Here is a 26,232-nt window from a genome sequence, read left to right as displayed (position 1 = left end):
CGATGCTCGACGATGCTTCTGTATAGACCGGGTATCTCGGTATAATACCATGCAAAACAATCCCGGTACTCTTTCAGCAGTGCAATCATCTCCTCACGCAAGACTGGATCCAACTTCTTGCTGATAAATGTCGGCCGTGGCTTATCCCCAGGACCGATGTCAACCTCTTCCAAATCATCAGCTGATGTGAACTCGTATCCCAGCTTGCCATCGTCTGAAAAACCAGCTGCGAATGCAGGCGAGTCTTCGTTATCCACAAGATCAGCGGCAAACACAGGGAGATGGCAAGAAAAATTAGTTGGCCAACCGCACGGGCTGGCCGCTTCTATACTTCCGTTATTATCCGAAACTAAACAGTCGATGAGTGGCCAATTGCTAGAGCAGGCCATCGTATGTACTTGATGTAACAATTCCGACCCCAAATAGGATTTTTCTATTTTTTGGGGCCGATCGCTGGGACCGGCCTCTCTATCTCTATTACACCCCGTAGCATGCCAGGATGCGTCTACTCTGTAAGGCCAGTGGATAAGACCAGCCTCAGTCCGTTTTTTGTCGCTTCGATCCGATCACAATCTTCCAGGGCGATCCCTGATATCGGCTCTTGCCCTTCCGCATCCCAGGCGTTCATGTCTGCAAGCGAGACCTCGCTGGAGTCATCTGCACGGACCACCTCCACTTCATCGCCATCCCATTGGATGAGATACTGATGCATTGTGGAAGGGATACAACAGTTGGCGTGAATCCAATCCCTCCCAAGCAATACTGTGTATGTACTCTTGCTGTTGACGATGAAGAACGAAGTCGGGATCGTCTTGCGACCCACTGTTAACTCCACATTAAGAACCCCCATTGCCTCTGATGGTTGTCTGTTGAAGTCATTGAGCATCACATTGGTCTTGATTAGGTCGGCAGAAGAACGCCCTAACCGGCGCAGCACCAAATATGGCATCAGGTTGACTGCAGCACCGGTGTCAACCAGCATCCTGTTAACGGGTTTACCGTTGATGAAGCCCTTGAGATACAGCCCCTTCAAATGTTTGTAGCTTTTTCCTTTGGCTTCTCGAAGATGATCGGCTGGGGGCCAAGATCCAACTGTGCAACGGGCAAATCCTCCGGTTGGGCTGCCCGGAACTCTGATGGGAGCACAAACACCATGTTCACATCAGCCGATGGCTTCTCATCGGCTTTTGTCTGCTTGGGGCGCCACTCTTTTCTTGGAGGGCGCCTTTCCACCCTTCGCGGGTGCTTGACTTGTTCCGCGAGATCCGGACGCGCCTTCCTCAGCACGTCAAGGTACTTTGCTTCTGCCTCTTCCAGATTGCATAAGCGCTGCACTCTGTGCTTCTGCGAGCGATTAAGCCCGTCAGGACACCACCGCAGGCGATGGTACCTGTCTTCTTCTTCTGGCTCGGAATCGCCCCTGGTCGACCGCTCAACATGTTCGTTGTAACGCACTTTGGGCCCCAAGCGTCGAAACACCGAAGTATCGCCTGACTGGCGTGTCCGAGGCCTGCACTCCAAACAATTATCTATAGTGGGCAATCGGCTCATGCCGGAATTCCAGCAGTACCTGAAGAACGGGCAATGCCAGTGGTCGCGTATAGCCTGGCGCCTTCCCAGCGTCCTCCCTGTGCGGTACTCGTACTCCTCTTCTTCCGATTGATATCGGCGACGCAACTTGTGCTGATATTCATATTTTTCCAGAAGCCGATCGGAAGCTGGAAGCTGATTGCGGATGTGACGTACTTGCTCTTCAGTGATATGCTGTCGCCCTGGCTCATTTTGATCCTGGGGCCGTTTGCCAGAAACAGCCTCTCTCCTTTGCTCGTCACGACGGCGCACAGGCCCGGCCATGTTGATCTGGAATGAAAAATTTTGGCTCGTAGGAGTGAAGTCCGACAACTCTACCACGTTGGCTTGTGGGAAGGGCTTCGTGTCGACCTTCATCATGTGTTGAGCCAGAATTAATCGGCCTTGCTCGATAGCCGATTGGATTTGACGACGCAACTCCTTGCATTCACCCGTGGCATGAGTGAACGAGTGGTGCCATTTGCAGTACAACCTTCCCTGCAGCTCTTGTGCCATCGGTAGCTTGTGATTCTCTGGGAGCTTCAGCTATTTTTCTTTGAGGAGCAGATCAAATATCTGCTCTGCTTTGGTCACGTCGAAGTCGAAGCCCTTCACAAGCCCCTGCTGTTTGACCCACTTGCACGGGACAGGGTTTGCCCCCCGAGTCCACTCTGCCACGGCCACTTCTTGCTCCTCGCCAGAGTCATCAGATTCATCCGCCTGGGCCATGTTTACATGGCTCTTGAACTTGTCCTGGTACAGCTCAGGATGGTAAAGCTCATATGCCGTAAGCTTCTGCACCATGTGTGCCAGAGAGGTGAATTCCAACTGAAAAGCCAGATCCTTGATCGGCTTAGCGAGTCCCAGAACAGCCAAATCGACTGCCTCCTTCTCTGTGATGCACGATGAGTAGCATCGGTTCTTGACTTCCCTGAAGCGCTGTATGTATTCTGACACAGTCTCTCCTCGCTTCTGCCTGACTTGGACGAGGTCGGCAATCCCAGCTTCAGCAGCCTCTGAGTGATACTGAGTATGGAACTGATCTTCCAGCTGCCTCCAAGTTCGAATAGAATCTGGAGCCAATGACGCGTACCATCCAAAAGCTGGGCCTGTAAGAGATTGGCCGAAGAACCGGACCCTCAGAGGATTTGATACTGAGATCATCCCAAGCTGCGTTAAGTATCAGCTCACATGCTCGATGGAGCTGGCTCCTTCCGACCCGTTGAATTTGGTGAACTCAGGGAGCCGATACTTGGGTGGCAGTGGGATCAAGTCGTAGTCACTTGGATACGGCTTGGAATAGCCGATCGCTTTTCTCTTGGGCAGGATGCCGAACTAGTCTCTCAGTATTGCACTGACCTGCTCCACACTAAGAACTCTTGGGGCCGATGGCTCAGCACTCGGTCTGGTAGCGTACTTTGCTAACCACGCTTGTTTCTCCGCGTCTGCTCCAGAAGCTCCTGGGTTTACCAACTGCACCGAGCGTGTTGGACTGACGCTGTCAGGGATGTAGGTGCACGTGTAGCCGTGCCGGATCTCCTTGGGTGGCTCAGTGAGGAATTGGCCTTCTCCAGGATCACCGCCGATCTTGTGGACGATGTAGATCGGCGAATTCTGCTGTATTGCTGCCGCGAGCGAGTAGGACACTGGCGGCTTGGTTTGCAGTGCAGCTTCCCCCCTGTGACTCCCCAGAGTTAGTCCCGATGGGGAGTACTGGTTCTTGATTACCTCCTGGACAACGCGATGTGCCACGCGCTCAAGCTCGTTCACCAGGCTTTCTGAGTGCCGATGGAGCGTGTGAGCCACCATGTAGTTCATCTCCTGGCGTAGGGCCCTGGTACGCTCCTCCGATGGCACAGACAGATCAACATTGTCGAGAGTGCCTTCTGGTGAGAACCCCTTCCACCTGATACCATGATTGCGGGTCCTCTCAAAAGAGCCGATGAGATCGGCTTCGAACTGAGCTTTGGCCTCATCGTATTTTTGCTTGTGTTCTAGAGTCAGTTCTTCATACGTGACAGGTTTGATGACCGGCAGAACCGATGCTTGGTCCTGAGCTCCTGTCATCTCTGTGGTGGGCGTTGTTGTTGATGAAGGTCCCACCGGGTGTGCCAGAATGTGTTGTTGGTCGAAACCCACCGCCGAGCAGCGACAGGCAACACGAAGAGCCAGGAGGTTGCCGGGGCGCTGGCAGGCACTGCTCCCTCGTCGACGGCCCGCAATTCCAGCAAGCACCGCGACTTGTGAAGACGCAGGGCGTGCCACCTGACCTATACCCGATCAGGAAGGTGTGAACGTGCTTGCAACGATTAGCCTGCATACGCAAACAAGTGGAAACGTAAGTCCGAGCTGTGGTCGGCTCCCCGGGACGACTCTTGCATCGGCTTTAGGGATCCGATCGAGTCCCGGTGTCAGATTGGATCTGCATCTATCCGGATATTGATAAATAAAGCAAATAACTGTAAAGCTGCTTCAATTAAACCTAACTAATCTAATCTACGATGGTAAAAGCTTCACCGCTAGATCGGAACATCCTACACGTGACTGGGCCTAATGAACGTAACAGATAACTAAACCATAACCCAAAACAGAGGCCTAAGAACTAGCAAGAGCCGATTCCCGGAACAATCCCTATTAAGGCTAAGATAAAGCATCTAGTACACCACCGGATCATCCAACCCGTTTGCAGGGCCTAATCTAACAGATATTACGCCAACTCTTAGAGATAAGAGTAAACCATAACAGATTAGATCTACTAGACATAAAAAAAGCAGGGTGTTGCCTTTACGCAGCTAACTCTATGCAACAAGAACTAGTATAAGATGATGACATGATCGCGTAAAGACAACATGATATTCGTAGATGATAAGCAACAAAGCACAACAGATCTACTAAAAGCCATGCTACGAACATCGAGATAACTAGTATTACTCGCCATAAAAAACGCTTCAGTACGAGTAATACCAAGGTAAAAGCAAGAACAACGCTGTCCTGATCGCAAGAAGCGATCAGGGCAGCATGGCGCTTACTTGGATGAAACCCTAGGATTAGGGGTGGCGATGCGCCGAGATTGTTGTTTGCGAGACGTGATGACTCTCTCTCTTATGAATAACATAGGGTAGTCCGGAGACTTGGGAAACAATCTAAACTAATCTTGTCCCGATCAAACTCTATCTTTAATCTTAAACTAAATCTTAAGATACATGGCTCATGTGGCCCAAATGCTTACGCAGGAGCCGATTTACAAGCCTTCTTCAATCTTCTGCTTTAAGCCCATCTTGCTCTCAGCCCATAAATTAATTCTGTTAATTTATGGCGATAACAGTTCTGTAGTAGTGTTGTGAACGAAAACCCACCTTAAGTTAGAGCGAGGTAAGCTTAACTTATTATCTTCTCTTGTTTGTACCATCACTTTAGTATGATAGTATCTCGGTCAATATTACAATCCGAACCCACCCATCGACATAGACTCTGCTATGGGCACACCCTTCTTTCAGTCTTAGAGTCACTTTCAATTTTCAAAACGAGAGCGCCAAGCCTAACGCCCTAGCCTCTACCTCGTGTTGTCGTGATGTTGTCCATCATGGCATCTACTCTCTCCGTCTCAAAATAAGTTTAGTTTAAGCATTCAAATTTTGTACCACAAAGAGTATTATTTTACTAGCTTGTAATAAGATCCATCTAATTAAAGCAACCCCAAGTACCAAGAAAACACTATATAGAAAAATCCATAGAGCTAATCAAATACTTATTAGATGTTAATTTTCTAGTTTCAATGCATATGCATTTATAGAGGATCCAGAAAACCAAATAAATAACACGATTTTCAATCACAATTGTTAGAAATATTTATAAGTATCAAAGTTATTTATTAGGATGAGTAACGTCTCTAAAATCTTCTAAAACAACAGTTATTTTGGGATGGAACGAGTACATTGTTGTGCGGCTGCCTCTCAAACATGGATGCGTAGGTGAAACAAAAATGGTATTGGGAAAACTCGATGTTGTGAATGATCACAAAAAGTAACAGGCCTCAATTTAAATTTTCTTTTTTTTTGAAAAGTTAAATTTTCAGTGAAGAGGCAATAAAATGGTTATTGACAAAAAATGAGAGGATGTAGAACGATTAATAAGGAGGTAAAGGAAAGTGCTAAAACCCAATCTGAGTGAAATTTAAACGAAATGATACGGCCTACATGAAAAGGCCCAGTAGTAGAAAACCAAACATAGAGCACGGCTGGGCCTCGCTGAAGCAAAATTGAACGGGCCGACGAAGAAGTGGGAAAAAACAAACACTCCTCTCCCACGCAGAGACCCATACAGCCGCCGCCAGAGGCACCTTAAAGAACCGGTAAAAGCTTTACCGTGTGCTACACAGTAACGCAGGATGAATCACTGACAGCAAACGGTGGACGACAAATCTATCTCTTTTATCGTGCACACGGTAAAAGTTTTTCCGTATTAAGATGGCCCACGATAAAAAAAAAAAGCGAACCAAACGGCTGGTCAATGGTAACAATTGTTGTATTCGCGTGGTTTGTCAGCCAACCAACCAGCAGTACTGTTCTCTCGTACTAAATCAGCACCAGCCACCAATTACTAATCAGTCAGTCAGCAGTACTGTTCTCTCATAACAAATCAGTACCAGCGATCAACCACAGCCAAGTGAACACAGCGAATATCTTTGTCGTATGCCCAGACGGTGCAAAACACGACAAAGTTGGCTTGTTTACCGTGGGCACTAGCCAAAACACATGGCAAACAATTTGTTTTTCCGAGTGCCCATCTTGGCACATGGCAAAAGCAATTTCCAGGTGATGGCCGTTATTTGGTAATATCTTTCCCGTGTACCTGATGTTAGGCGCACAGCAAACATTGCACTTTTACCGTGTGCCACTATTTACCGTGTGTTTTTTTTATGGCACTAAATAAATACCGCTTTTATCGGGTACCTATATTTTGTCGTGTGTTTATTTTTCCACACTCGGCAAAATAGCGTTTCATCGTATGCCCGAGCAATTGTACATGGTAAATTATGTGGCACACGGCAAACATGTCGTTTTCGGCGGTGAACGTCCTCTCATTGCCGCCCACTCGGCCCCCCTCCTCTCACCCTTCGGTGACCTTGCCGGTAGCTGGAGGAGCCGGGATCCATCCTCTACATAAATCTAGTCTTTATTTTTCTTCAAGATTTGGTTCCCTAGTGACATCGGTGAGATGGTTGCGACGATGCCGCTTTAAAATAAGATTTCTCCAGCTTTTTCATACCTCATCGATGTTCGTTCTGGCCGATGAAGGCCAAGTGGGAGCTAGTTCTATCTGATCTGAAGGTTCTTTCTAGATCTTTGTAATTGGTGTGTCAATCAGGAGATGCAGTTGGTTGTCTTTTATTGTGGACTTGGACCTCTTCTTTCGATATGTTCTACAGCAAGATCTGGTTTCCTCAACCCTCTGTTTTGATGGTAAAATATTGCAAACTTGTGTTGCTAGAGGTGTTCCACCAGCTGATGTTCTTTCAGCGGTTTCTAGATCTCGTTGTAAGCAGCGAGTGGTTTTTGCGGTCATCAAAGCCTTGTATGGCCATGGTGTTTGCAGGTGTTCCTTTCCCTTCCTGCTTTTTCAGTGTATTTTTGAAGTTCCGGTGGACGGCGAACAATCTAATAAGATGACTAGAAAACTCTTTGGTATAATTTTATTTTGTTTATATCGTCCTCCATCCTTCTTCTATATCGTCAATTATTTTTCTTAATACGAATTAGACGAGAAACCACATCCTCTCGAAACACAGACACAAGACTAGTAGTGTTTGTGCCGGGGAACAGGCCCTGTGACGTGCAGGTGAGCGGCCTAGTGCTAGCTGGGCCGGCCGGGGAACACACCCCGGCCAGCGTGCTGCTGTCCCACAGAACCACCCGCCATGGATCTCCTCCCCTGTCGTGTGTCTACGCATGTTTGTTGGAGAATCTTTACAACAAACACTGTTGCGTTCAGGATTACCTATATATGATTGCGATCTGCAGATTGCACATGCATGCATCTGATTTATATAAACTGATGTCTACTGTATATGTCTTGAGCCGTATGTCTACTATGTGTCTACACAGATTGCATCTGATTTATATAAACAGATTGCACATGCAGGCTGGCTTCAGAGCCGTATTTCTAAAAATTCAGTAATCACTAGAACAAAGAGTTCAAAGGAAAATATATGTAGCCGCTGCCTACGAGTTAAAAGCTTACGAACTCTGAAGCCAGCTACCGGGATTATTAATAAAGGTTTTAAATACCCTGACATGGATCCAGGTATGGATCGTCATCTAACCTCCTCCTTCATAACATCCATTTGTTGCAGCACCGAACATATATTGGTCCGACAAGCAGAAACCACACCACTTTCCTTTTCTTTCTCCACCTTGAACATTGGAACCACACTACATTTGTTTCTATCTTACAATTACTAATTGGAGACTCTTTTGAAGGTTTCACGTGAATCCATCTAGAATCCTAGGTGAACACTCTAAAAAATAGAGAATTTCTAGAAATTCTCACAAAAATGAGAAACATCCAACCATCAATCCAACAACTCTGATCATAATAGTCATTGGATCTATATCTTTCCTATTAAATTACCCACCTCTGGCATTATGAAAATAAACTAAGTAACCCCCTAAATATGTATCTAAATTATCCACCTCTGCTATTATTAAAAATATAAAGTAACCCCTAATCTTCATGCAAATTACCCGCCTATGCTATTATAAAAAATAATGCAAATAACCCCCTAAATTTGCATATAAAGGCTACTTTGAAGGCTTCACGTGAAGCCACCTAGGATCCTAGGTGGACACTCTAAAAAAATAGAGAAATTCTAGAAATTCTCATAAAAATTAGAAACATCCAGCCATCAATCTAACAACTCTGATCATAATAGTCATTGGATCTGTATCTTTCTTAATAAATTACCCACATCTGCAATTATGAAAGTAAACTAAAGTAATTAACCCTCTAAATATGTATCTAAATTGCACACCTCTGCCATAATTAAAAATCTAAAGTAACCCCTAATCTTCATGCGAAGTACCCGCCTATGCCATTATAAAAAATAATGCATATAACCCCCTAAATTTGCATATAAATTATCCAATTATATATTAAGAGTTAAAGTAATATCTAAATCCGAATCTAAATTATTTAATTATAACAAAGTATTAAAATGCACCAATATAAATTCTAAATTAATATTTCTATCATTATTAGAATATTACTTATGTATTTTTTATATAAAATACTACCAGCCATTTGTGTCACTATATATTCATATGTGATAAAAGAAATAAGAATACCAATTCACAAATAAATGGTTCGATTAAATATATATCAAACACACATGGAGGTGTGATATAAAATGAAATCTATTCCAATAAGCTATAAGATTCAACTTTACATTATTTCTGATTAGTTCGTGCGGGAGCATGAGTTGATAGGCTAGTAACTCATAACTGAGTATACTACTAGAGCAGATGTTGACTGAAGTTTGCCACAGATAAGATTGTCCTACTAGCTTCTAGTATAGTAGTGATCACTGACCAGTAGCTAGTATAAAGAGGGGTTGGCGGCTGCAGCCAATATCTCTGACCAGTAGCTAGATCCAAGTAAGAGTGAGTCAGCCAAACCGAAAAGTAAAGGAGAAATAATGCATACATCGCCTGCTGGAGCAGGTTGGATGGATCCGCAGCAAATCCCAGTGCCGCCACGGCCGCGCAAGAGGTTTCTTGTTTTGAACTGCCTCAGGCGACGTGACAGTCCCGGCGCACGTCACCCTACCTAATCCTTTTGTATCTTGCGAGTTGGGGGTTAGCGCTTGGTGTAAAACTGCAAGCCCATTGTTCGGTTGGTCATCTCCTCCATGTTCCATTCGCCTGCGAGGATCGAAAGCAAATCTGTCTCCTTTTTTATACCACTGATCGAGGGCTGATCGAGTGGCATCGGAAGAAGGTGCGAGCCGGGGCGGGTCGTCGCGGCAGTTGTTAACTGACAGGGGCGGATCAGGTCAAGGCGAGGGCGCGCCGCCCGCGGCTGCGGACATGGAGGGAGACGCGGCGATCGAGGGTGGCCAGCTCGCCCCTCTTCTTGGAAGCAGATGGGGCGGCTCGGGCTCGCCGGTGCCGGACGCGTCCCTGCTCCGCCGCCTCTACGCCGGCCACGCCCTCGCCAGATGGGGCGCCAGGTGCGTTCAGTCCGTTTCTAGCCAGCTAGATGCTCCGGTGACCGGTGATGGATCATCCAGAACTAAAACCGTTCTTCAGAGTCCCCAAATCTTGGTCGCGGGAGATTCCCGGTTGCTGCTCTGCTGCTCCAGTGTCCAGCCACGTCTCATTTCCTTCATCTTTTTGTTTCATTCTTATTTCAGAATTTCACCTTTCAGCAACATCTGACAGGAAGTAGAGAGTAGCAAACCTGGTTGATTCAGAATTCAGATCAGCCAAGCCCATGCATGAATGCTGATGCTTATTATCAACTCGATCCTAACGCAGTAAGATTAAGATACTCATGTCGTTTTTGTGTGGCAAGCTAAGGATGTGGGAGTTCTTGGTTGGGCTCTATATGATCCGCATCTGGCCGGGCTCCCTCCTCTTCACGGCGATTTACGGGGTCGTGGAGTCATCCTCGGTCGCCGTATTTGGACCAATGGTTGGGACACTCGTCGACAAGCTCACATACCTTCAGGTCAGTTGCTGTAGCCGTGCCATGCTTTTTACTGACAAAAAACACTAGAAGAATAAACGTGCGATGGAGTACTGGAGAATTCTGTGTTTATCTTACTACTAAGACCTGATTGACGAATCTAAGTAGCTTCGTATCATAAGCTGCTGGAAGGCAGAATGATGCGTAGAACAGAGCCATTCAATATCAGGAACACGCAAACCATACCACAGAAGTAAACAAATGAGTTGTTTTTTTTCCATTAGCTTGCATGTGCTTGCTGAAAGAATTTCGGTACTCGTAGGTTAATAGAGAGAGGTGTGAATTAGCCAAACTTAAAATTTTAATCTATACTCAAACTAGTTTGCACAAACTATAAATTGTAACATGCTATTTATAGATGTGCAACTATGGTTCAACTGGTATGAAACCCTCATTCTAAAACAAGTTTTACAACCTTTAGCCAATCCTAACTTAACGCTATACTAAAAAAATATAGCACACAAGTTGTAAGTATGAAATGTGAAACTGTAAAGTAGGGATGAGGGGAAGCAAACTCTTGACCTAAGGATTTATCCGGTGGTATTGGTTAGAACTAGCCACCCTTAGTCCATGTTGTTAAAGTACTCAACAAGAGTATCGCTTCCCAGCCACCAAGTCTCTTCTGAATACTCCTTTGACTTGCCACGAAGGCTAGGCCACCAAGGCTCACTCCAAATTCCCTGGTCACTTTATCCCGATTTCCACTTAGGAGCTTCTCCATGAAAGATGGGGGGTCTTCACGTCCTCCGCACATGATCGTCGACACTGCTCCATACACCAAGCCAGAGGGTCGAAGACCTGCTGGCAAGTCTCCAAGACTCCAAGGGGTCAGCTTACCGAGATACAAGTTTGGTTCACTCTAGAACCAGCCCACAAAGCAGCAACACTTTACTCTCTCACTCTCTCAAGAGCTAACCTAGCACTAACATTCTTATGAAATGTGCTAAGGTCTAAGGATGTGATCAAATGTCACTCTAGTGGTTTGGAGGTCTCCTCTCGTGTATGTGTGACTTCTTTGGAATCTAGCAATCTCAAATGACCCGGGATGAGGCGTATATATAGGCAATGGAACAGCACATAGTTGTTACTAGCTTTTATGCTAAACTGCACGAAGTGTCAGTTAAACCGGTCATAGGGGTTGGTTTATCCGATCACACATAGTCTGTGACTAGCCGTAGAGATGGCCGTCGAACTCCAACTACCCACATCGGCTAATGTGATTGAACCAACGCTTGCATCGTTGATTCGACCAGTTCTGAAGACTTTTTTCCCCTCAGTTTCTTCTGCAAGTTGATAAGCTCTCTAGACAATTCAACTACCAATGCACCATTGGTTCGATCGGTCTTACTGTGTTTTCTTCACTCGATCGCTGTTGCAACTCAGCATTGCACCGACCCGTTGATTTTCCTAGCCGTCAGTTTAACCGATCGCCTGATTTCTATTGACACTTGTCCAACTCGTCTCGGCTATCATTTGGATACCTCAAATATATTCTATCTCTGATTTTTCATTATAATTTGGACACCTCCAAAATTGGAAAAAGAAACCAAATAACCAAGCGGAAAAGTTATCGATATGGATCCTTTCATACGGACAATTGAAGATGGAAACAAAATGTTGGTGGTGAAATTGCAATACTATTATGTGTAGACTTCCCAATCTTTTCCCTTGTCTTTCATGTCTGTGATTATTAGACAGTGAGCAAGAGAAGTTCATGTCTTCCAAGTGGTTATAGTGAGGACATGTTTTTTCCCCAAAACGACAATAAGGACATGTTTGGTTACTGTTTGTTTTCACAATTGTAATATTTCTTTAAAGGCTTCTTTTTGCGAACGCGCCTGAGCACGTATTTCATTAAGACGAAAAAAATTACAAAGGTACAAAGGTACCTTGAACCATGCATAATTAACCACTCCGAACAAATGTGTTGCTCTTCAGGTTCTGGGCCTATGGCTGCTAGTCCAAAGCTTATCCTTCGTCATCGCCGGAGCCTCAGTGACCGCCCTGCTTGTCTACGACGACCTGAAAGCCACCAGCTTCCCGGTATTCATGGCGCTCGTCTTCCTTACCAACGTGTCAGGCGCCCTTGCAGCGCTCTCGACTCTCGCCGGCACCATTCTGATCGAGAGAGAATGGTAACATCTCTCGTCATCTTCTTCCCTTGTCCATTGACAACTTAGAAATCCAAGTGAATGCAAATTCGACAACACTTCAGAATGAGCATTGCCGCACAGGGTGGTGGTGATCTCGTGCGGGCACCCTCCGGCGGTGCTGACGGGGATCAACTCGGTGGTCCGGCGGATCGACCTGAGCTGCAAGCTGCTGGCCCCGGTGTTCTCCGGCCTGGTCTTCAGCTTCGTGTCCGCGCAGGCCTCCGCCGCGGCGCTGGCGCTGTGGAACGTCGCCTCGGTGGGGCTCGAGTACTGGCTCTTCGTCTCCGTGTACAACGGCGTGCCCGCCCTCGCCGCGGAGAACGGCCGGCGGAGGGCAGCGGACGTCGTGCTACTACCGTCGCCGGAGGAGATCGCCGCGCCGCCGCCGGCCGAGAGGGCGGCGGATTGGAGGACGCGGCTCTCGATCATACCGTGCTGGGAGTCGTGGGTGGTGTACGCGAGGCAGGACGTGGCCCTCCCCGGCGTCGCCCTCGCCTTCCTCTACTTCACCGTCCTGAGGCAAGCAAGCTAGCCGAAACTCCGATGAACTCTGAAAGTCTGAATCGCTGAGGCTGCCGAACAGGCCGGCCGGCGAACAATCTCTGGCTACTTCGATCTTGACGAACACCTTTGGAGACTGCATCTTTATTTGCAGCTTTGGCACGCTGATGACGGCGACGCTGGACTGGAAGGGCATCCCTGCGTACGTGATCAGTCTGGCGCGCGGCTTCAGCGCCGTCGTCGGCATCGGCGCGACGCTGCTGTACCCGGCCGTGCACTCGTGGGTGTCCACCCTCCGAACAGGTCTATGGTCCATCTGGATGCAGGTACTAATTCTTTTGTTTTGATTTGGCACAAGAACGGCTGATTGCTACGAATTGTTGGCTGAATTTTACTGCGGCGTGCTGTGGTGTGTGTGTGTGCCAGTGGTGCTGCCTGCTGGTGTGCGTGGCCTCAATCTGGGCGAGCAGCAGCGTGGCGTCGGCGTGGATGCTGATGGCCGGCGTCGCGGCGTCGCGCCTGGGTCTCTGGATGTTCGACCTCGCCGTCATGCAGCTGATGCAGGACGGCGTGCCGGAGCACGAGCGGTGCGTGGTGGGAGGCGTGCAGAACTCGCTGCAGTCCGTGTTCGACCTCCTCACCTACATCATGGGCATCATCATCTCCGACCCCAGGGTGAGCTAGCTAGACATTTGCACTCGACGTTACCAATCAGATCGAGAAGAAGATGACGACGTTCGATCGGTCACATTTTGAGCAGGATTTCAGCGAGCTGATCGTGCTGTCGTTCTTCCTGGTGACCTGCGCGGCGGCCATGTACACGCTGCACGTCCACCGCGTGCGCAAGCACCTCTTCCACTTCGACAAGGTCCTCGCCAAGATCAGCTGGTGAGCGATCCACCTGGAAGCCATGGAGTGCCTGATACTCCACCACTGAGGCAGTGACATTGCTACCAACCGAGCTCCTGATGATGACTGTACCTCACTTGCTTTTATTTTGGCTGCCGTCCAATGCAGGATCAAACTTTCCTGAACTGATTCCGGACGGTTGATCAGGACGCGGTGGGCAAAGAATCTGCCCTGCTTCTGGCTACTGCAAATTGCTGATCTGAGACCGGGTTTGAAGCAACCAGAACAGAGTTACTGGAGGGTGTTGTAAACTGACAGTTGTGATGTCCACATGTGCAGTGTGTACAAAGTTGTACGTGTGGCTACCGCGTCGCAAGATTTGGGGAGTGGGGCCTGTACTCTGCTGGGAACAAGTTTGTTAGATGCAGAATATATAGATAAGTGATGGTTTCCTGAATCAACATGAATCTGAGCTCATGGCGAGATTTATTAGGGTTGCAAATTGATGATTGTACCTGAGGCCCACCTCCAACCCTCTTTGGTTCAAATATTTATACTTTCTTAAAATAGGATCTGATTTTGTAGAATCAGTATAAATATTTGAACGTATTAGAGGTGCACCTAAGTATTACCGATTTACACCCCCAGAGATTTATGGTGGTTGCATGCTTGCAGTTTTGAGAATAAAATGCTGAAGCAACACCAAATCTATTTTAAACATGGCATGAGTTGCCAGTAAAACCAGTGCCCCTTGGGAGTTATGCAAGCCATAAGAGCAAGTTTAATAAGCTCATTTGTTAGACAAGTTCATGTCATGTAGAGAAATCACAACAGACAAGCCATACAATAGCTTGGCCAAACCCTAACTGTCGTCACTGCCTGTTAGTCCCCCTCCCACTCCTTGTCCCCTCGCTGCCGTCCAATGCAGGATCAAACTTTCCTGAACTGATTCTGGACGGTTGGTCAGGACGCGGTGGGCAAAGAATCTGCCCTGCTTCTGGCTACTGCAAATTGCTTATCTGAGACCGGGTTTGAAGCAACCAGAACAGAGTTACTGGAGGGTGTTGTAATCTGACAGTTGTGATGTCCACATGTGCAGTGTGGACAAAGTTGTACGTGTAGCTACCGCGTCGCAAGATTTGGGGAGTGAGGCCTGCACTCTGCTGGGAACAAGTTTGTTAGATGCAGAATATATAGATACGTGATGGTTTCATGAATCAACATGAATCTGAGCTGTAATTCATCAAAACAAAACATGAATCTGAGCTCATGGTGAGATTTATTAGGGTTGCAAATTGGTGATGGTACCTGAGGCGTATTTATACTATTGTTCTAAAATAGGATCTCGTTTTGTAGAATTAGTATAAACTAGGCGTATGACCTGCGCATTTGCGCGGCTAGTATTGAAAATTCAAAAATTTGCATATCGTTGTATCCTTACTATTTTTTAAATATTATACTATTTGTTACCATACATCACCCTATTCATATCGTAAATTATGTCTTATTGTTGGTTAAAATAATTCAAATATGATCTAACTATAATAACAATTTGATTTGTTTAGCTTTACTAATATTATGCATATAATTATTTTTATTTTTATTTTTTTATTTTGATTGATTGTTGTTAATTTTAATTTTTATTAATAGTATATGTTTGTAACTGATTCATAGTTAAATGATATTTTATTTTGATTGATTGTTGTTAGCTTTACCAAAATTATTGTTTGCTTTAGAAATAGTAGAGATAGAGATAGCAAATATGCTCCTGAGTCGCAATTGAAAAATATTGATATTGCTATAAAAGAATCATGTTTTAAATCAAATCAAAACGAGGAATGAATGATGTAATACGAAATAACATTGTGTTACGTATAAATATTAAGTTTCAGATGGTCGTTTTATTGGCATCTTGCCAATACAAACAAAACCAATTGCGCTGATCCTAACTTGCGCATAGGAATAAGCAATACACCGGTGACATGGTCATGTTCCACCAGAGAGTCACAACTCTTGTCATATGAAACCAAATAGAGTGATAATAAGGATCTTCGCTCTTGCAAAAAAAAAACACCACCTTGTGACGTTCCTACTAATACTTCCTGGCAGTCATATTTTTGCTGCACGGTCAGGATGCGCACCTGCATCATGTTGATGAGGTAGCCGGAGCTAGACCCCGCGCGGACCGCTTGATGAAGCCCAGCTCCAACTCCATGCTCTTTTTGTATTCAAATATCATCAAAGTTGTGGCAAAAAAAAAAGTCTCACTCTAGTTATGAGAGTGGCGAATTTCAAATATCATCAAAGTTGTGGCAAAAAACAAGTTTCACTCTAGTTATGAGAGTGGCGAATAGGGAGGATAAGGATGTAAACAGGAGCCAAATGGAAGAATCTTTAGGTGCTAAGTAGTAGTGCGCGCGCGCATGCAATCCTTGCTGACATCCTAGCCTCCTAGTCCATATTTCTGGTTTCTTTAGTTTAGCTAAGCTCTTCAATTTTATTTTTTTCTTCATTGCCACGGACTAAAATGAACTTGGCCACTCCATGTTCGTCATTTACATTTCAACTGCACACCCCCGTTGTTGAGGTTTTACTCACTACTACAATAATATTTACAAAGGCGTGCACAAAAAACGCCTCAGACCTAAGGTCATAGAAAATGGGGCCAATTCCCTCAATGACATTAAAATTTTAGCCAATCCCTTGATTGCCATTGACCCCACATGTCATAGACAAAAAAAATCTCTTCAATGTCATTTAGTGGCATTCAAGGGATTGGCGAAAATTTCAATGGCATTCAGGGAATTAACTCTAGAAAATGAGCATTTTCTGAGGTGTTTTTGTGCACGCCTCAGTTAATCAAATAATAATAATAATAATAATAAAGAAAAAGTCGCGACAGGCCCGCCGAGCCCATCACGAGCCCGGTCGAGCCCATCTGCCGCGCCGCCGGCTCCCTGTCGCGCTGCCGCCCACCGCCCGCAGCCTGCGGTGCCGCCGCGCTGATGCCCGCCATGGACGCCCGCCACCACCGCTCTGGGCGCGGATCCGCCCGCCACCGCCGCTCCGGCTGCCATGGACGCCCACCACCACCGCTCCGGCCGCCGATCCGCCGGCCACTGCCGCTCCGCTCGCTCCGGCCGCCATGGACGCCCGCCACTGCCACTCCGGCTGCAGATCCGCCCGCCATCGCCGCTCTGCCCGCTCCGGCCGCCATGGACGCCTGCCACCGCCCGCTCCGGCCGCGGATCCGCCCGCCACCGCCGCTCCGCCCTCTCCGGCCGCTCCCGCCACCCAAAGCCCGCTCAAGGCCGGCCGCGCTGAAGGCCGAAGTCCGGCCGCGGAGGATCCGCTGAAGCCAGTGCGGGAGAGAGAGAATGTGGCAGAGAGAGTGTAGGAGGTAGAGAGAGTTAGGGCTAGGATTTATTATATACTCATCTCAGCAACCAGGCTCAATTGGGCTTCCATCGGCCCGGTCCATTAACTGAGGCGGACATTTATAACGTGTCCGCCTCTGAAAATAGGACGATTAACAGAGGCGGTCACATACGTGACCGTCTCTGTTAATGGATTTTCTGAGATGGTTATTGTAACCACCTCGATTAATTAAAAATGACCACATCTGTTAATGCTGGCCATTAACAGAGGCGGTTGTGTTTTGTGCACGCCTCAGAGATTTTTTTAGTGCCTCGTAAAATCCAGAATTGTAGTAGTGACTCCAAAGATAGGGCCTATAGTACATGATCATTCCTCCCCCTCACTCAATGAGCTCCATCTATTGATAAAGGAAACCAAACTACATACGAACAAACAGATTAGTAAGGTTTAGCACCAGGCTTTATTAATAAACAAAAGTGTATACTTGCAAAAAAAACAAAAGAGTAAAGGTAGTGATACTACAAAAGTAAGAACTTGGAATTTCGAGTTAGTTCGTCCAGACGCCGAGCTGGGCCGACCAAGCGCCTAGGAGCACTCCAGCGGCTTTTTCTTTTTTATATTTAAAAAAAATAAAATTTCAAAAATATATGCCGTTTTTGGAAATTTTCAGAAATGGGTGACAACCACCCCCATTGGGCGACAGGCCGCTTGCATGGGCCTGTCGCCCATCCAGAGGGCGATAGGGACCCGTTTGTAATAAAAATATTTACGATCAGACTTCTGGAGACCTATTTGTAATAAAAATATTTACGTCTAGACTCGGGGGGCCGGTCGCCCGTTCCACGGGCGACAGGGGAGGCCGGTCGCCCCGCCATCAGGCGACAGGCCTCCCGCGTTGTTGTTTCCTGGTCTTCATGTTTGGTCCGGTCGCTGGCTCGTTGCTCCAGTTCGGTTTAAGTAAAAAAATGGCGAGGGAGCTTTGGATGGCTGCATGCGTCTTCTTTGACTTTGTGAAAGGGCGTGCATGCTCGTGGGTCCCACATATGCGACAGGCCTCAGGCCGTGGCAGACCGGCCTCACGCACACTTGTGAATAGTAAACAACTTTGACCATTAATTATGGTGTCAAACAAAGTCAGTTTACAAAACTAACTTCAGAACTCCGCGCTAGTGACCCTGAATAATCTAACGAGGCCTTTGACCGCGCGATTAGAGAATGATTACTATAACAGCACTGTAGCAAATCATGGATTAATTACCATCATTAGATTCGTCGCGAAAAGTTACGCTCATCCCTGAAAAGATTTTGCAAACAGACTTCATTTAGTGCTTCATGTATGCGAGATTCTTTTTTCGGAAAGTGTTCGTGCTAGAAAACTAGCTCAACCAAACAAGGCCTGTCCACGAGCGGCCTCATAGCAGCAGGGCAGGCTAGAGTACAGCAGCAATAGGTGGGACCCACGAGCATGCATGCCCTTTCACAAAGTCAAAGAAGACGCATGTAGCCATCCAAAGCTCCCTCGCCAATTTTTTTTACTTAAACCGAACTGGAGCAACGAGCCAACGACCGGACCAAACACGAACACCAGGAAACAACAACGCGGGAGGCCTGTCGCAAACACGAACACCAGGAAACAACAACGCGGGAGGCCTGTCGCCTGATGGCGGGGCAACCGGCCTCCCCTGTCGCCCGTGGAACGGGCGACCGGCCCCCCGAATCTAGACGTAAATATTTTTATTACAAATAGGTCTCCAGAAATCTGGTCGTAAATATTTTTATTACAAACAGATCCCTGTCGCCCTCTGGATGGGCGACAGGCCCATGCAAGGGGCCTGTCGCCCAATGGGGGGCGGCAGGCACCTATTTCTGAAAATTTCCAAAAACAGCATATATTTTTGAAATTTTGTTTTTTAAAATATAAAAAAGAAAAAGTTCCAGCACTCCATGGGTTGAATGGGCTTGCTTAGCTGGGCCTCTTAGCTATAGCATAGTATTGTGCAGTGTAGAGAAAAATGGGTCACGACTATAGCTCTAGTGATTAGGTCTAGGGATGTAAATGAATCGGATATGGACGAATATTAGTGATATTGTATTTATTTTCATATTTTTGTTCGAATATGAATTAAATACAGATAATGTTAGTTTTCAACAGATAAGATTGTAATGGATATTGATATCAAAGGAATATAACTTTAGTATTCGGATACGTATCCGAAAAAGTTTACTAAGAATCGATATGTCAACGAATTCGTAAACAATACAATGCGGGGAAAATAGTACAATTGAGAGTGGCAGTACTACCTGTCTACCTCAAACTCTGCATTGAAACCTTAGTTAGAAAACAATTATGGTCTTGCTTAAAATGATAAAAACGAATTTATAAGAGGCCGCGTTTGGTAACCAGTCAAATCAAGATTACACAAAAAGACGAATGCCCGCATGGAGTACTAAATGAAGTCTATTTGCAAAACCTTTTCAGAGATGGGTGTAACTTTTTGAGATGAATTTAATGGTGGTAGTTACTTGATGATTTGCTACAGTGATGCTACAGTAACCATCCTCTAATCGCGCGGTCAAAGGCCTCATTAGATTCGTCTCGCGATTTACACGAGGAGTTGTAGAGTTGGTTTTGTAATTAGACTTCATTTGATACTCGAAATTAGCGGTCAAAACGTGCTATAATAATTCCACGAAATAAACCAAACACTGCCAGAGTCAGCATCGGTTTGCGCTTTGCGGAGCATCGGTTTGTCCCAGAAGGCAGCAGGGGGCCCACATCCAGCGGCACGGGTCCCGCCAGCAACGCTAGGCGCGGAGCAGTCGTGGGGCCTGCCTCCCGTGTACGTCTAGTAGCTGGGTCCCGCTCCCGCTGTCCAGTCACGACTCACGACCCCTCCCGCCGGAATATCCCGTCCCGCCACCCCCCCACCCCCCCGCGGCCCAGCCCACCCCCCAATCCAGTGAGCACTGAGCACCCGCCTCCACTGCGGCGGCGCAATGCGTCTCCTTCCTCTCGTCTTCGTCCTCGCGCTCGCCGCGGCGTCCGCCGCCGCGAGCGCGAGCGGCCCCCGGTCCGTCCTCCGCACGGTCACGGACGTCCCGGCGGCGGTCTCCTCCGGCGACGACGCCGACGCGCTCTTCTGCGACAGCTGGAGGCTGTCCGTCGAGACGGCCAACGCGGGGTCCTGGGTCGCCATCCCCGCGCGCTGCGCGGCGTTCGTGCGGGACTACATGGAGGGGCCCCGCTACGCGTCCGACTCCGCCGTCGCCGCCGCCGACTCCCTCGCGTTCGCCTCCGGCGCGCTGGCCGCAGCCGGGGCGGGCGCCGCGAGGCCCGCGTGGGTGTTCGACGTCGACGAGACGCTGCTCTCCAACGCGCCCTACTACGCGGTCAACGGCTGGGGGTAGGTGGACTCCCTTGACCCATGCCTCTGTTTCTTGCTTGGCCGTAGGCCCGTAGTTGCTTGTCACGTTGGGTATTCCTGCGTTTGCCGATTGGTGATTGAGAAGCGTCTAGTTCAGTGCAAATTGGTGTGATTTGGGAACTTGTTTGCATTCCTCTCGGCTATACTCAAGTTCTCCATTCTTCACTATGGGGTTTGGCATTGGTTATCAGGTAGTGAGTGCCTTTAGTATCGATCTCGCCTGCTGCATTAAGGTATGTTGGGATTTCTCAATTGCTAAGCACATTGTTGCATGAATGAAACATGCCATTTCACTGTTCGCGACAAAATTTACTTGTCATCTGAATTCTAAAAAGTAAACTGAATATATATATATATATATATATATATATATATATATATATATATATATTTCTAAAGTCGAAACTCTCGGGTTTTCTGCTTTCAGATAGGATTTTAGGGACTAGCGGTTGAAATTGAGAAGTAGAACCACTTCACTGTATCTTGTAAGACTATCCTTAAATCCTATTCAGCATGACACATTGTCCAATTCATGCTGAGTGTCTGGTGAATTTCTGCAAGTAACTTGGAGGATACCCATAATGTTTATTCAGTAGAACAAAAGAAGGGCGTTAAATCTTTCCTCCAAGGCAACTCAATTGATATTGGACATACTTATTTAAGAAGTTCAGGTACCATTGGATTGGTTGTTTGATCTAGCTCTTTCAATGGATTGTATGACAATGTTAAATGTTTAATATTCTATTGGAAACTTGGAATGTTAATCCTATTTACATTTTTCCCTGATTCTTTAGATCTCAGGAATTCAATGAAACGTCCTTTGATGAATGGGTAGATGCAGCAAAGGCACCTGCATTGCCATCTAGCCTGAAATTGTACAACGAGCTTCAGGGACTTGGTTTCCACGTTATCCTCTTGACTGGCCGGGCTGAATTCCAGCGTAATCCGACGGAAGCAAATCTTTTGTTTGCTAGATACCAATCATGGGAAAAACTAATACTAAGGTATTCCTTACAACTCTTGTATCCAATGACCAATTATATCTGCAGTGCTGGCAGTTGGACACTTGGAGTATATATTAGGACGTTGAAGAAGCTTTTTTGAGAAGTACCTGTCGTATGGCTAACCTGAGAAATTCGAGTGATAGACTTCAAAGTTTCCCTGCTAGGAAGTGAGAAAATTTCTTTATAAGGGCTGATGCCAGATTTACATGAAACATCAGGCCCAGTGATGCTTTGATGATTATACTACATCAATATCAGATAATGCATTATAAACCTCAGGCCCAGTGACGGTGGAGTATTACACTGTAGACTGTTGGCCATGTCTCAAAGATTTGCATATATCTAATTGATTCGTTACACCAATGTTGTGTTACTTATTCTCAAATAATTGCATAAAATTTTCAGCGTTAAGTGCCCATTTTGCAATTTCAATACTTCATAATTCTCACATGGCATCTGGAGATCCTTTTTATAGTGCTAGCACTTCAAATATGTTAAGTTATTACCATTGTTATGCAGATCATCATTCTATGTTTGTTAATCAAAAGATTTTTTTTTCTGCAGGCAACCTTCTGATATTGGCAAGACTGCTGTGCAGTACAAATCAGAGAGACGAGCTGCCATGGAGGCTGAAGGATTCAAGATACTCGGAAATTCAGGGGATCAATGGAGTGATTTGATTGGATCTCAAATGGCAACGAGATCCTTCAAGCTTCCAAACCCAATGTACTTCATCAGTTGATTTTGTTGGATGAATGTTGGAAATAGCTATTCCTTTGGCTGGGCATTCCTACCATCGGTCCCACTGCTTTCATTGTAAAGATTTCATTAGCCATCATTCTGGACATAAATTTGGGTTATCTCCAAGCATGTTGAAACCGCGCTGGGATTAAAGGCCATTGAATCTGCCCAATGATGGTTTGTAACTACACATCCTTTCCCATACTGTGGAAAGGATTCGTGGTTATGTAAATTGGATGGACATTCAAATTGCCTTCATATGGGAAGTATCTATTTTTGAAGATGAACTTTCAGTTAAGTTTCTAAATTTGGGTACATTCAGATATACATAGCGCTTCTCTCATCAACTTGTGTGGTGTTTTTAGCAAGTTTACTATAAGAATCAAATGGCAGAAATTGTGTTGCCCTTGCCCTCGGGGTTAAGCTTGACAAGAATCTGCTCTGCTTTAAGTTCAGCCAATCAAGGATGCAGACACAAACTGGACAGTGGACAGTGACCTATGTACATGAGAGGCAAATACTAAATCGATTTGAGAAAGCTCTACTGACGAGGGAACACAAGGAGGTTTCCTACTGAACGTGTGCTCAGTGCTGTACCTATCTCAATTCATTGGCATGAGCCGCCTACATTTTTTTTGCCATGGCCTAGCATCTGTACATCTCTCCCTTGCCCTGGTATGCAGGTGGCTTGCCCCTCGGCGCCTTTTTGGCTATCGTCTTCGACAGCCGGTTCTTGGCGCCCAGCACTTCAGCGTAGCACCTGGGCGTCTGCTTCTTCCTTCTGATGTAAGGGGTGGTCTTCTTCGCGAGATCCTCCACGCAGCTGACATCGGCAAGCGATGTGAAGGACTGGGATCTTCCCTTGTAGTACTTGGACAGCCCTGTTCTGCAGTGAGCGAGTTGTTTTAGCTGTCAGAGATGATGATACTGGTGCGAAGCATGCATGCTATATTCAGGCTAGCTTCAGTTTGCAGAGACTGTAATTCCACGTTCAATAATGGTATCATGGTTGGGTAAATAAAATAGCAGTCAGCACTGATGATCTGGTATGTGCCCGGCTTCTAGTTTGAATTCAACATAATATCTGAAATCTGAATTGATGAAGTCAAGTTTCCAACTATATATTATTACCTCATACTAATTGAGAGCTTTTTTTTTTTGAGAGGACATACTAATTGAGAATGACTTGAGCACTGAAGGAAATTCAGAAATTGACGGATAGGTTTCCTTTTGTAAACCATTTTTGCATTTATTTTGCACGAAGTTTAGTGTTGAATCATCAGCCAGAAAATGGGAGCATACTGTTCAAGACCTAAAGTTTTTAATCACAATCTAGAGCTTATTCCTAGTACCCGGAAGGAATGATATACAAAATGATCCTGATCATAGCTAGGCTTGAGGCTTGTATGTTGTACCTGAGAGCCGGAAGATCATCTAGCATCGTGGACAGCGCGTAGAGCGGCCCGGGCGTCCCGCCGCCGGCCGCGCCCATCTGCACCGTTTCCGACCCCGACGACGTCAAGGAGGACAAGGACGACGACGAGACGGCACGATCCGGGCGGGAGGAGGACGACGTGGCGCCGTCGCCGTCGCCCTCCTCGTCGGTGAGGCTGGACGCCGACGAGAAGAGCGGCGACGTCGTGGCCGAGGACCCGCCGCCAGACACCGTCCCGGCGGACGCGGACCCCGCCGCCGTGCTCCCCGCAGACACCCAGCTGCCGCCGCCATCCCAGCGGTCCCCTTCACCTCGCCGCCGCCGGCCATGCAGCACCGCCTCGCAAGCACCGTCGTCGTCCCCCATCGCGATCGATCGGACGAGCAGCTCGGAAGGAACGCACGCACGGGGCCCGGCCGGTCGGGGCTCGCGCGGGCGTTTATATATACACGCGCGAGGCGGCCGGGGGCGCAGGGGATCATGGGCTGGATGGAAGAACCGGATTGGCTCGGCGCAAACAAGGCAAGGCTGGAGAGAGAGCGGGAGTGGATATGCTCGCGTTGCATGCACGTTTCCGTGGGCGGGCGGGTGTCCTCCCGATCGCAGCGCGCGGTTTCTCTCGGCGACTCCGGATAGGGCTCGATGGGCGGCCTGATCGCCAACGGGAGGAAAATAAAGTGCAAAATGGAAGGTGACAGGCGCCCCGCCCGCCGCCGCCTCCGCTACTTCCGGATGTAGGCGCCGCGCGATGACACCGTCGATGCAGGGTGGACGGCTCAGATGGGCCGTGCATCATGCACCGTGTTTATCTGAACTCGAATTTCTTTTTAGTTTTATTATTTACCAAGGTTTCGTTTTTTCTTACTGCGTGCGGGGACCGTTTGACCGGATGACGGTGGGTCCCGTTCCTGCTCCCTCATCGACTCGTGCCGGCAAATGCTAGCTTTTTCTTCTGATTTTGTGTTATCGTTTTGTCCTGGTTGTAGTACGTCACACGTGGCATGTCATGATAGGGATGAAAGATATTTTCCCAGCATCTCTGTCTCTCGAATTATTCCCTGCCTTAATTTCTCTTGGTCAGTGTCGACATCATGCCATACTAGTACTGCATGCATGCAGCAGCGAATAATACGCAGCATTTATATTGTTCCATAATTTGACCCGTAACGCACGGGGGTGAATATGGGTGGTAATAAATTTGCCGTAGTTATCCGGCGAGAAGTAAATGGTGGTAATTAATTGAGGAGGAGCGGTCGTACGGCTCGATCTTCCGAGATAAGCATTGCGTCCGTACGTGCACGACACAAACATCTCGATCGTGGCTGTCCCTGCTGCAGGTCTATCTGCTAGCCGGGGATAATGATCGGTCCGTGAGAGTTTACGATGTTTCGGTAACATTCCTACTTCCTAGCTAGGGCTCTTTTTTTTACAAACACATGTGATCTGAGTTTCAATTTGTTCTTCGTCATATATGAACGTGCTATGGGAATGTTTCAGTAACACCCGGTCTGTGGGCGTTCAGTGGAGTGGCATATTTATGTGCTTATGAATATTCAACCTAAATTGTACAAAACATTTCGAGAAAATGAACACCCCTATTAATTTAAGCAACTGACCACAAATTTACTACTCCCTCCGTTTCAAATTATAAGTCATTTCAAGAATCTTGGAGAATCAAAATTTTCTAAGTTTGATCAAATTTATACAAGAAAATAATAACATTTACGATACCAATTAAGTATCATTAGATTCTTTGTTAGTTATATTTTTATAGTATACCTATTTGATGTCATAAATCTTTGTGTTTTTCTCTATAATTTTGGTCAAACTTTGAAATGGTTTGACTCTTCAAGATTCTTGGAATGACTTATAGTTTGGAACGGAGGGAGTATCTTGCAATGTTTATGTTTATTAAACCATCAAATTATTTGTAATACATTTCAACAACAATTTATATGTATTCTTTTTGTTTGTGCTGTAGAGTTTTTTGAGCTTTACTGAAAAACTAATGATAACTTTTAGACTATGCTTTTAACTTTCTAGACTCAAAAAAGCTAAAAAGCTCAATTTTTCAAAGCTTTTCAGTTTTTCTTAGCTTTCAGTTTTCTCGAAGCTGCTCAAGAAATTATGTTATGGTCTGCTATTATCTTGGTTGGATGCACTACTCCAGCGCCTCCCATCACCGCCGGTTCAAAATAGCTATCACCGCCGATTTTGGGGGGCGTTGGATTTAACTCATTGGTGATGGACAGGCCAACACCGCCGGTTTCAGACCCGACGGTGACAGTCCGAACCATCCCTGCCGGTTTGAGACCCGGCGGTGTTGCCCCGTTAGGAAACAAAAAAAACAGGCTGTGCTGCTGCCATTGATGCTCGCCGTGCCGCACGCCGCTCGCCACGCCGCTGCAGCCGACGCTCGCCGAGCTACTGCA

General features: G+C 46.8%; 3 protein-coding genes across 3 annotated transcripts; 2 read left to right on the top strand and 1 right to left on the bottom strand.

Annotated features, from left to right (window-relative positions):
• The first annotated feature begins 9,337 nt into the window (after positions 1-9,337).
• LOC120671097 (solute carrier family 40 member 1-like) lies at positions 9,338-14,319 on the top strand. The gene is made up of 8 exons (XM_039951337.1): positions 9,338-9,796; positions 10,146-10,296; positions 12,253-12,449; positions 12,549-12,986; positions 13,123-13,294; positions 13,395-13,643; positions 13,729-13,856; positions 13,986-14,319. Exons 1-8 carry the CDS (start codon positions 9,654-9,656, stop codon positions 13,999-14,001), a joined length of 1,494 nt encoding a protein of 497 aa, XP_039807271.1. The 5' UTR covers positions 9,338-9,653; the 3' UTR covers positions 14,002-14,319.
• Positions 14,320-20,140: 5,821 nt separating this feature from the next.
• LOC120670380 (acid phosphatase 1-like) lies at positions 20,141-22,646 on the top strand. The gene is made up of 3 exons (XM_039950467.1): positions 20,141-20,599; positions 21,415-21,624; positions 22,189-22,646. Exons 1-3 carry the CDS (start codon positions 20,193-20,195, stop codon positions 22,364-22,366), a joined length of 795 nt encoding a protein of 264 aa, XP_039806401.1. The 5' UTR covers positions 20,141-20,192; the 3' UTR covers positions 22,367-22,646.
• Positions 22,647-22,772: 126 nt separating this feature from the next.
• On the bottom strand, positions 22,773-24,309 carry LOC120670382. The gene is made up of 2 exons (XM_039950469.1): positions 23,781-24,309; positions 22,773-23,251 (listed from the first exon to the last, which is right to left on the bottom strand). The coding sequence occupies exons 1-2, from the start codon at positions 24,164-24,166 to the stop codon at positions 23,011-23,013; spliced, it is 627 nt and encodes a 208-aa protein (XP_039806403.1). The 5' UTR covers positions 24,167-24,309; the 3' UTR covers positions 22,773-23,010.
• Between the last annotated feature and the right edge of the window lie 1,923 nt (positions 24,310-26,232).

The sequence above is a fragment of the Panicum virgatum genome, chromosome 4N (assembly GCF_016808335.1).
Source record: "Panicum virgatum strain AP13 chromosome 4N, P.virgatum_v5, whole genome shotgun sequence".
NCBI classification, from domain to species: domain Eukaryota; kingdom Viridiplantae; phylum Streptophyta; class Magnoliopsida; order Poales; family Poaceae; genus Panicum; species Panicum virgatum.
This window is presented reverse-complemented; position numbering and strand designations above follow the sequence as displayed.

Bases quoted from the DNA above. Each gene is read 5' to 3' on its own strand.
- LOC120670380 (XM_039950467.1), top strand. From the start codon at position 20,193: ATGCGTCTCCTTCCTCTCGTCTTCGTCCTCGCGCTCGCCGCGGCGTCC. The intron at 20,600-21,414 runs GTAGGTGGACTC...CTGATTCTTTAG, and splicing joins TACGCGGTCAACGGCTGGGG to ATCTCAGGAATTCAATGAAA. The intron at 21,625-22,188 runs GTATTCCTTACA...TTTTTTCTGCAG, and splicing joins TGGGAAAAACTAATACTAAG to GCAACCTTCTGATATTGGCA.
- LOC120670382 (XM_039950469.1), bottom strand. From the start codon at position 24,166: ATGGGGGACGACGACGGTGCTTGCGAGGCGGTGCTGCATGGCCGGCGG. The intron at 23,252-23,780 runs GTACAACATACA...CGCTCACTGCAG, and splicing joins GATGATCTTCCGGCTCTCAG to AACAGGGCTGTCCAAGTACT.
- LOC120671097 (XM_039951337.1), top strand. From the start codon at position 9,654: ATGGAGGGAGACGCGGCGATCGAGGGTGGCCAGCTCGCCCCTCTTCTT. The intron at 13,295-13,394 runs GTACTAATTCTT...TGTGTGTGCCAG, and splicing joins TATGGTCCATCTGGATGCAG to TGGTGCTGCCTGCTGGTGTG. The intron at 13,644-13,728 runs GTGAGCTAGCTA...CATTTTGAGCAG, and splicing joins TCATCATCTCCGACCCCAGG to GATTTCAGCGAGCTGATCGT.